Genomic DNA, 9,827 nt, shown 5'->3' with positions numbered 1-9,827 from the left:
AATAGTTTTAATATTTTAAGGAACATGTGAAATATATAAATAGGTCAGGAGCTGCTGGTTTAATTTACATGTGGTGCAGGACAAGCCTAAAGAAAGGCGGAATCCTAGACAAGCCCCCAAATGTTATGTGTGAGTACTCTGTATCATCAGGGATTCTCCCTTGGGCAAGGCCCTCTCTCCTGCCACAGAGAGAGCCACACATAAGACAGAAAGGCAAGGCTATACAATAGGACAGCAAGTGGAGCAAAGATTCAATAAGCAAAGTATGCTTTCATTATAAAGTAGATCCCCTCACAATTTGAGGAAGACCCCATTAGGGGACAACTGGATTTAAATGGGTCAGGTGACAGCACCCCACTGACTTGCCCTAGTCCCTGTGCTGCTTTTCCCATTGGCTCTTATTCTTGCGTCCTGGTTAGTCTTTTCTTCCCAGTGCAGTGGTTGGTCTCTTAATCCACAGCTGCTTCTATTCTTCGTTGTTATATGAGGCAGTTTGAGATGGGTCATCCAGACTTCTAGCTTACCCTGACAGAGAGGAATGGGGGAGCAAATTATAAACCGGGTTTACATATTCTTTTTTGTCTTTGTCATCTCTGAACCCAAGCCCAGATCAGTGGATTGGACAAGATACTCTCTGGGGTGACTCCCAGATTCCATGACCCTATTTTGTATTGCAGTCGGCATGTGGCAGAATTTCCCATCTACAGAGAAGAAAGAGAAGTGAGAGCTTAAATCAATGCCTCCTGTGTGGAGTGGGATGTGTCTGAACCCTCCTTGCTGTCTTGGGGCCAGCAGCTCCCTCCTCTGGGTTTGCTGTAGATGTAGAAGGCGACTTCATTCTCTTCTTTCCCCGAGAGGCCTCCGGTGAAGATCACAGAAAAACTGTGAGACATCTTTTCTATACAAGGCAGTTCCAAAAAATGTGTGGAAAATGGAATGACAAGATAATGGAACGTTCCTGCAATTTTTTACAGTAATAACGGATTCTGCCTTCCTCAGTTTGGTTGCACAGTTGCGTCTTGTTTCTCTAGTTCTAGGTTACGCTAGATTGCGTTGGAAATTTGGAGATAAGGGCTGTGCTTCATTTACCTGTTTTACATGCAAATATCCAGGGACCTCAGTAGGTGATTTCACATTGTGAATAGATTTGCTTCTGCAAATTGCAAACATTTCTGTGTTTGGCTTAATATTTTTCTTTTCAGAATTTATTGCACAGGCAGTACTAGGCTTTTCCCTAGTAATTGCCATGCAAGGTGTGCTTTTGCCCTCTCTCACTTTGTGCCGGCTGCACCTTGCTGGCCCTGTTGTTTTGCATTGGGGTTTGACTGTAAGCTCTCACTCACCCTTGCCTACCACCTCAGTCCCTGAGGGAAAAACAAAACAAAACAGACCTATCGCCATTGAGTTGATTCTTACTCAGCTACCCTCCAGGACAGTATAGAACTGCTCCTTTGGATTTCTGAAGCCTCACCTTTCTCCCAGTGAGTGACTGGTGGAGTCAAACTGCTGACCTGGGGTCACTGCCCATCGTGTAAAAAGCATGTGTTTTCCCCTCAGGAGCCCTGGTTGTGCAGTTGGGAAAGCGTTGGGCTGCTGTTCACAAGGTCAACAGTTTAAACCCACCAGCCACTCCTTGGGAGAAAAATGGATCTGTCTGCTCCCATAAAGGTTAAAGTTCCAAACCCCCCAGATAAAATGATGATGAGTGGATTTGGGTTTTGGTTTGGTTTGGTGTTTCACTCAACAAAGTCTCTACATGAGTAGAGAAGTGTGATTTTGGCCAGGTGGCCGATGACAGACGGTCCTTGTTGATGCCAGAAGTGGGCCGTGTTCCGCACCTGCCTGCCCGAGTTCCTAAAAAGACAATAAATCAGCAAAGCCAAAAAGAGTTGGAGCAGATATTAAATTTTTAGTGTGCTTCCGACTTCTCAGCAAACGTAAACACCTTGAGGAGAGCTGACCCACGACTTCCTGCTGTATGAACAGGGAAAGAAAACATTTGCCCCCAAAGAGCAGCATAGGCAGCCTCTAGCCCTTGTCTCACTTCCACCTTGCCTGGCAACCCATGGCAACCAAGGTCCCTCTCGTCTAATTACCTTTATATTCAGGATCCTTTTTCAGCAACCCAGAAAGTGTCAGCCCCTACTTGCATGAGGACGCCAAGGCAGTGGTTTTGGTTTCGTCTGCTTGTTCAGTATAACACTAATCGAAGGATTTGTAAATAATGGAATCCAATCATTGCCATTTTTGCCTGCAGCCTGGAATTGTGTCGCCATTTAAACGAGTATTCCTAAAAGGTGAAAAAAGTAGAGATAAGAAAGCCCATGAGAAGGTGACAGAGAGGCGCCCTCTGCATACGGTGGTGCTGTCATTGCCTGACCGCGTCGAACCAGACATACTGCTGAACGACTATATTGAAAAAGAAGTAAAGGTAAGTTGTCGCAGGCAGCATGAAGTGACTGCCAAACGGAGGGGAAAAAAGATAATGCCTTTTGTCCACCAGATGCTTTGAAGTTTATAAACCACTTTCACATAAGTATTTTCATGGACTATCCCACTTGTCATCCTGCCTAAGGTAACAGATTTAATAACTGGAAATAATAAAACTCAGACCCATGTTTTCTGGTTCCTTCTGCAGTAGCTTACCACCTTTATTTTTTAAAGTCTCTACCATGTGATTATCAGATGTGTGCTGCCCCACCCAAAGTGGCTCATAACCTGGGAGAAACACTCAGGGTAACTCCTCCTTTCCAGAGTAGAAGTTATTTGGTCAAGGTTCTGGAGCGATGAGTGCCACAACTTAGAATACAGATCTCCTGAACTCATTGTTTCTGAAGTCCGTGGTTGATGCTGAAGTCTGTACCCAAAAGACTTGTGGTCAAACCTGACACATAAAATGCATGTGTTCATTCGTACTCCTTTCCCAAACACATGAAAACTAAGTAAATTAGTAAAGCCACAAGGTCAGAAACCTAGGAAAGAAGATAACAGTAGATGAATGATGCTTGCTTGTAAGCTTGGAAGAAGGCAACAAATGAATATGAAATAGCCAAATTAAAGTGAAGAAACTGACCAGAGTCTCTTCAGAGGGTGGCTCAAGATAGAGGTATGGGGCTACTTGAAAATTTGTGTAGAGGATTCCCACTCTCACTTGGCATGATCAGATAATTAACCTTTAAGACGCCTTCTCTGTAGAGAAATTGGACTAGGAAGACCTGGACATGGGTACATAAAACACAAAAGACAGTGGGGTAAAGACCCAGATTGAAAACAAGGGCGTTAAGTCAAAGCCTGATACAGAATAGTGAGAACCCCAGTCTGTTTTCTGTCAAGCTTCCAGAGGGCCCGCAGTTAAGCTTTTTCCTAAGAGGATCCTTGGAAGAACCCTTTCAGGGGGAATCTGAAAATCCTCAGAGAAGAGCTTCCTAGATACTGACACTTGGGCAATTATTTCGTAATCCACCTAAATCAGTGTTTCTCCAAAGGGATAATATGACTCCCTGGAGGGCATTGGAACATGCCAGGAATGCTACAAAAGCAGATACCCACACGTTATCTTGGATTATGGGCTGAAATATGAGATTTTACTTGCCAGGGACCACTGAGTACGTTTTCTTTTGAGAAGAGGGCAGTAGGTCAAGTAAGTTTTGGGCACCTTTGACCTCAAGAAAGCCCAACACTTGTTTACTCTCATCAATGCAGCGAGCTCCTTAGGCAGCCAAGAATGAGCACACACTTAAAGAAAACGTGTAACAAAAAAGCTCAAGACAAACAGTAAGTAAACATGAATGAAACACCAACAAAGCAGAAAATAAGGGGGGAACTGTACTTCAAACACTTATATCATGTTCTCAAAAACATACGAGAAACTACGAAATTACAGGAGTCTACTTTTAAGTAAAGGAAAGATGGCAAGAGCTTTTGGAACATATTATATGTCTTAAAAAAATTCAAAAGAGGGGTTGAAAGACAAACTGAAGAAAAATTCCCCATATAGGATAACTAAAATACAGTTTGAAATTAGTAAACAAAAGGTTAGCAGGTGTGTATTGGGGTGGGAGTTGGGGGGAGGGAGATTAATGGATTAATCTAGAAGGTTCAACATCTGACTCATTATCAGAAGAACATTGGTGATATAACGGTATGCATAGCTGCCTTCCTAGAAGAAACAGAAAGGAATGAGGAGGAAATTATGAAGCCATTCCTACAAGGACAGTTCTAGCATTAATTAAAGGACATAGCTCTCCTAGTTGAAAGGATCTCCTTGCAATGAATAGAAAGAGGTCTCGTTGAATGTTCATGAACCCCTTCTGAGGAAGTTACTGAAGGATTTGCTTCATCAAAACATGAGGGGAAAAAGAAAAACAGGAGGAAAGATGGAATTCAGAATCTCGGGGAAACATTATTCTCAAGAGGGCAGAGAAAAGAAGTTCCAGGTCAAGTATTTGAAAGGAATGGGTCTAAAAAGCAACCCAATCAAGTAGGCTCTGGGTGAGGGAAATACGTTTTATTTTTTAGGGTAGAAAACTATATTGAATATAAAATTGGTTCCTATTTGCCTAGCCCAACAGAGCAGTGTATGTCAGAAATAGGAGGAGGAAATAGATGTGTGGCTAAGTTCCCTTCGTGAATAACTATCCTGTTTGTGCCATGATTCCTGGTGAATTGGTTTGTGCCCAGCTACCATTACTGAAGATTTTAATCTCAGACTCTGTAAAAGATTACTGATTAAAAGGAGAAAAACGCGAGACAGAATTTCAAATTCTTCTGGAATCCAGGTTTTCTTGAGCCTTGAACAGTGGCTGTATGAACCACTGTAACTGTTGCCCTGAGAGCATCTCTAAAATTTAAATAAATTTTAAAAAACCAACCCTCTTGGAGCAAAACAGCATAGTTTAACTAGGAAAGAGTATCTTGAACATTGTGCTCCTTTAAGACCTGTTTACAAGGAGGGCTTCAGAAAGTTTGTGGAAAACTACTCTGAGAAGGATAGCATTAGAAGGTCCTGAATAGAGTTGGTGAAGCAGGAAGGAAGAGAAGGGATGTGGGACAGAACTAAAAAATCATCAGAGACCAGGCTTTCTCTTCAGATAGAGGCTAGTGGGACCTCTTAGTCACTCTTAGATCTGGAACTGAGCTCACCTCTGTGGTAGAATAATTAACCATTTGAAATCAAAAGGACAGTGCTTACCAAATGACAAATTCAGAGGGTCAGAAAGGAAGTGGAGGCAGGAGAAAGCAGAGTCAGCGGTGGTACATGGAGGGATGCAGTGGGTGAGTGGAAACAGAATGCGTACGGACTGTTGAATGAATACCGACGGTCTACTCGGAAACCTTCACCAAATTCACAATAAAAAGTTTCATAGAAAAATTCTATGATCTTGAAGGTTTATTTTTCCATGAACTTGTATATATGCGATCAAATTGGCAGTAGAACTTTGAAAGATTAGTTAGGGACCTCGGAGGGCAGTGAATTTACATTGATGGGGGAAGAGCAACTGAGAAAAGAAGGGGAGAATGCTTACCCAATTCAACGAATACAGTGTCGCTGACTTGTACATGCAGAAACTATTGAATTAATGCATGTTTTGCTGCATATTTTCTCAACAACAAAAATTAAACCAAAAAAATTACACATGTGTTTTAAAGAACTACACAATGAGATACCGCTTCGCTATGTCGGTGAGGATGCGGATAAATTGCTGGTGGAAATACAAAATACTGTTGCTGTGAATAGCAGTTTGGTAGTTTCTCAAAAAGTTAATTGTAGACTTTTATACCCACCAGAAAACTCACTGCCGTCAAGTTGATTCTGACTCATAGTGACCCACCTTCAGAAAAGACCAAACTCGCTGCCATTGAGTCAATTCTGACCCCTAGGGACCCTTAGGACAGGGTAGAATAGCCCTGTTGCATTTCCGAGACGGTAACCCTTTGTGAGAGTAGACAGCTCCATCTTTCTCCCTAGTGCCACTTAAGACCTGACAAGTCTATTGCTGATTTTCAAGAGACTTGAAGACCATGACTCAGGCAGGTGTACACCAGTGTCCACTCCAGCACTATTTACACAGCCCAAAGGGTGGAAACAACCTTTCATGTCCATTGAAGGATAAATGGATTAAAAAAATGTGATTCACACAGGGGGGAAGGGGGGAGGGAGAAAGAGAGAGAGAGAATGAATTTTAGTACTTAGCCAGAAAGAGGAATGAAGTTCTGATACATGCTATAACATGGGTAAACCTTGAAAGTATTATGCTGAGTCAAATAAGTCAACCCAAATGTATAAATGTTGAATGCTATGAAGAGAAAAATAGGAGCAAGGGTTTCATCCCTGCCTGGTGGTTTCCCCCTGAACTTCAATGAAGGAATCTCTTCCTTCCTCACTGAAGTAATACCAGAACTTTCCCCACTGCCCAGGCCCCGTTCCCTGTGGTGCCAGTGTAGACCACATAGGGAACAATAGAATGACATTTAGGCTCTTCTGCCCAGCTTCAGCCAGGGAGGTATCAGTGAGGGTTCACTGGTGAGCTAGAACGCCCATCATGCCTAGCAGTAAAGACACTAACTCCATTGTCATTCAGAAGCCAAATGTGGAATCTGACCTTCTACTATGACCTTATAGTATCAAGGTAGCTGCCCATCCTCATTTTCCTGTGCGATTAGAGCAAAAGATCGGCCATTGTGTCACAAAAGGCCAAAAGAGGAGAAAGAGGATGGGGCAGGAAAACTATTAGAAGGAATAATGCCTCTGAACATCCCCAGTTTGCCAGAAGACACACTTACGGAGATTTAGGAAGTTGAGCAAACCCTAAAGAATTGGCACCAAGACACATCATAGTACAGTTCCTGAAAAGCAAAGCAGAAAAGTTGAAAGTGGCAAAAGAAAACTCACATCTTGCTTACACGGGAAAAGGAATTTGAGTAACAGCAGATTCTCAACAGAAACCACGCAGACCAGGAATAAGTGGCATAGTATTGTATGAAGTGCTGAAAGCCCCTGTGAATATTAAAGGATAAGAAACTAATACTACAGCAACTCTAAGCATACATTTGAAACGTAGGTGGATATTGAACAAGTCCTTGCAAAGAAAGCACCACAACTCACCCAGGTGAATTGATCCTGTGACTAGCCCTACAGCAAATTATCAAGGAAATTCAGTATGTAATTTTAAACTCCCAATAAGAAATCTACACGCTCAGATAATTTCACTGAAGGGTTCCACAAACTATTTAGAGTTAACACCAGTTCTACGTAGTCTCTTCTAGAACACAGAAGGGAGGGAGCACTTTGTGACTTGTTTTATGAAGTCAGTGTCGCCCTGATACCCAAACCAGACAGAACACACATTACAAGAAATCTGCAAGAAAACATTAGCAAATGACATCCAGCAATTTATAAAAAGAATGACACCCTATGAGCAAGTGGGGTTTATACCAAGGAATGCAAGGTGGGTTCAATATTTGATATGTATTCAAGAACATAAAAGTCACATGATCATCTGTCAGTGGGAAAAGATGAAATTCGTCACTCATTCATGACAAACACCTTCAATCTGACAAAGATCATCAATTAAAATATACAGCAGGTATTGTCCTTAATAGTAAAGAACTGAGTGTTATTTCTTAAGATTGAGAACAAGGCAAGAATGTCGACTCTCTTTGATCTTATTCATTATATCGTGAGGAGCTCTAGCCAGTGTGATAAATCAAGGGGGGAAGATAAGGCATACAATTCAGAAAGGAAGAAATTAAACTTTCCCTATTTGCAGATGATATGGCTATTTATGTAGAGATTCCCAACGAATTGACAAGAAAAAACTCATGGTTTAAGTGAGTTTAACAAGATTATAGGATATAGGATAAATATACAAAAGCGAATTTAAATTCTATACTAGAAATAAATACACGGACACCAAATTTGAAATGCAATATAGTTGCTTTTTTTTTCTTTTAGGGAAGAAAAAAATAGTATCATAAAATGTGTATAGGATTTATGTCTTTTTGAAAACCATAAAACACTGATGAAATAAATAAAAAACACCTAAATACTAGGAGAGATAGACTGTGAATTTGTTGGAAGACTCATCATAGTAAAGATGTCAGTTTTCCTCACAGTAGAATATAGGTTTGATGCAATTCCTATGAATATCCTAGCAAGATATTTTTGTAGATATATACAAGATTATTTCAAAAGGCAAAGAAACTAGACCCGTTTTGAAAAACAAATATATAACTACCATAAAACTCACACTTGTAGTCCCGGGCATTTATTGCAGAGAAAGTAAGACTTAGTCACACAAAACCGTGTATATGAATGTTGATAGCAGTTTCATTTGTAATGGCCAAAATCTGGAAGCAGTGCAGATGTCCTTAACAGGTGAATGGTTAGACAATATGTGGTACATAAATACATACCCTGTATTATTACTCAGCAGTAGAAAAAGAGTGAGCTATTAATACATGTAATAACTGGTGAGAACTCTCAAAGAATCATATCCTGTGACCATACTATATGATTCCCTTCATAAAATATTTTTGAAATGACAAAAATTGCAGACATGGAGACTAGATTAGTGACACGCTGGGAGTTGAGGAGATCTGGTGGAAGGGATCCTGTGTCTTCACTGTGTTGATGTCAAGATCATGCTGTGATGCTGTGCTAAAGTTTTACAAGCTGTTACTGTGAACAGCAGGATAAAGACTGCAATAATCTCTCTATATTTTCTTTAAACTGTATATGAATTTAGAATGTTCTTTTTTATTTTTTAGAATGTTCTTAAAAGAAAGTTTAGTTTAAAAAAATCTCAAGTTAAATGGGGAACCCATCACAAAGTTGGGTATATATTGTCACCCCACCCCCAGGGTATGAATGACAGAAATGTGGGTGAAGGGAGACAATGGACAGTGTAAGATACAAAATACTAATAACAATATATGGATTTATTATATTCAACAATAGCAATATGGGAGAGTGGAGAAGAGAGGGGGGAAATTAGAGGAGCTTATAGCCAGGGCTCAAGTAGAAAATTATTTGGAAATGATGATGGCAACATATATACAAATATGCTTGATACAATTGATGTATGGAATGTTGTAAGAGCCCCAATGAAATGATTTTTTTTAAAGGAAAGTTCAGAGATAGTACCAGAATAGTGATACTGTTATTGAAAGATGGAGGCAAGAGTGTCGGCTGGAGCAGAGAGTGGGAGACTGTGTCCGGAGGCAGCAGCTGCAGCCAGACCCCAAGCCAGGCCATCCCTGCCACACGCCTGGTGGTTCTTGGCGAGTGCGTGCAGCTGCTGCCCGTGAAACACAGCACCACCCCGGGAGGTACCAGTATCATTTATGACCGGAAATTCCTGATGGGAGTGTCGGAACTCATCTGTGGCCAAGGCACCTCTACGGTACCTGCCCACTAACCCTAACGTCACCAGCCCTGCCAGTGAGGAGCCCCCCTTTCCCGACCAGGAAGCCAGGCAGAGCCTCCCATGGAATAGTCCAACAAACAACCAGCCGGCGGGTGGTGAAGAGTCCCAGTTTGAGATGGACATTTAAAGGACCAGCCACTGGAGTGAGTACTGCCTCAGGCCCTTCTTGAGAGTCCCTGTTGGGAGAAGAATCACACCAGCCAGGTCTAGTGAAGGTTACCACCCTGGCTGGCATTGGGTGTGTGGGGTCGGCTGACTGGCCCTTTCCTCCCTCTCAGCACCAGCAGATACCTCCAGGTACCTCTGGATGCAGGAGTTGCCACGCCAAAGGGAGTGACCCTCAGCCGAGGGACTGGAAGTGGACACAGGAGCCCTTCTGTTGCTGGTCCAGCTCTTCCA

General features: G+C 41.9%; 1 protein-coding gene and 1 pseudogene across 1 annotated transcript in view; both read left to right on the top strand.

Moving 5' to 3' along the window:
* Nucleotides 1-773: 773 nt before the first annotated feature.
* CCM2 (CCM2 scaffold protein) overlaps nucleotides 774-9,827 on the top strand; it is a gene marked incomplete at its 5' end in the record, with an annotated part of 48,056 nt that continues 39,002 nt past the window's right edge. The window contains 2 exons of the mRNA XM_045286292.1: nucleotides 774-884; nucleotides 2,258-2,431. Of these exons, the coding sequence (XP_045142227.1) occupies nucleotides 774-884; nucleotides 2,258-2,431 (285 nt within the window). The remainder of the gene's footprint in view (nucleotides 885-2,257; nucleotides 2,432-9,827) is intronic.
* Nucleotides 9,111-9,615, top strand: LOC105979094 (annotated as a pseudogene).

Source organism: Echinops telfairi, unplaced genomic scaffold (assembly GCF_000313985.2).
Source record: "Echinops telfairi isolate 266 unplaced genomic scaffold, ASM31398v2 ScPeMD7_7;HRSCAF=31, whole genome shotgun sequence".
Classification (NCBI taxonomy): Eukaryota; Metazoa; Chordata; class Mammalia; order Afrosoricida; family Tenrecidae; genus Echinops; species Echinops telfairi.
Note: the sequence above shows the minus strand (reverse complement) of the source record. Positions and strands in the feature narration are given on the sequence as shown.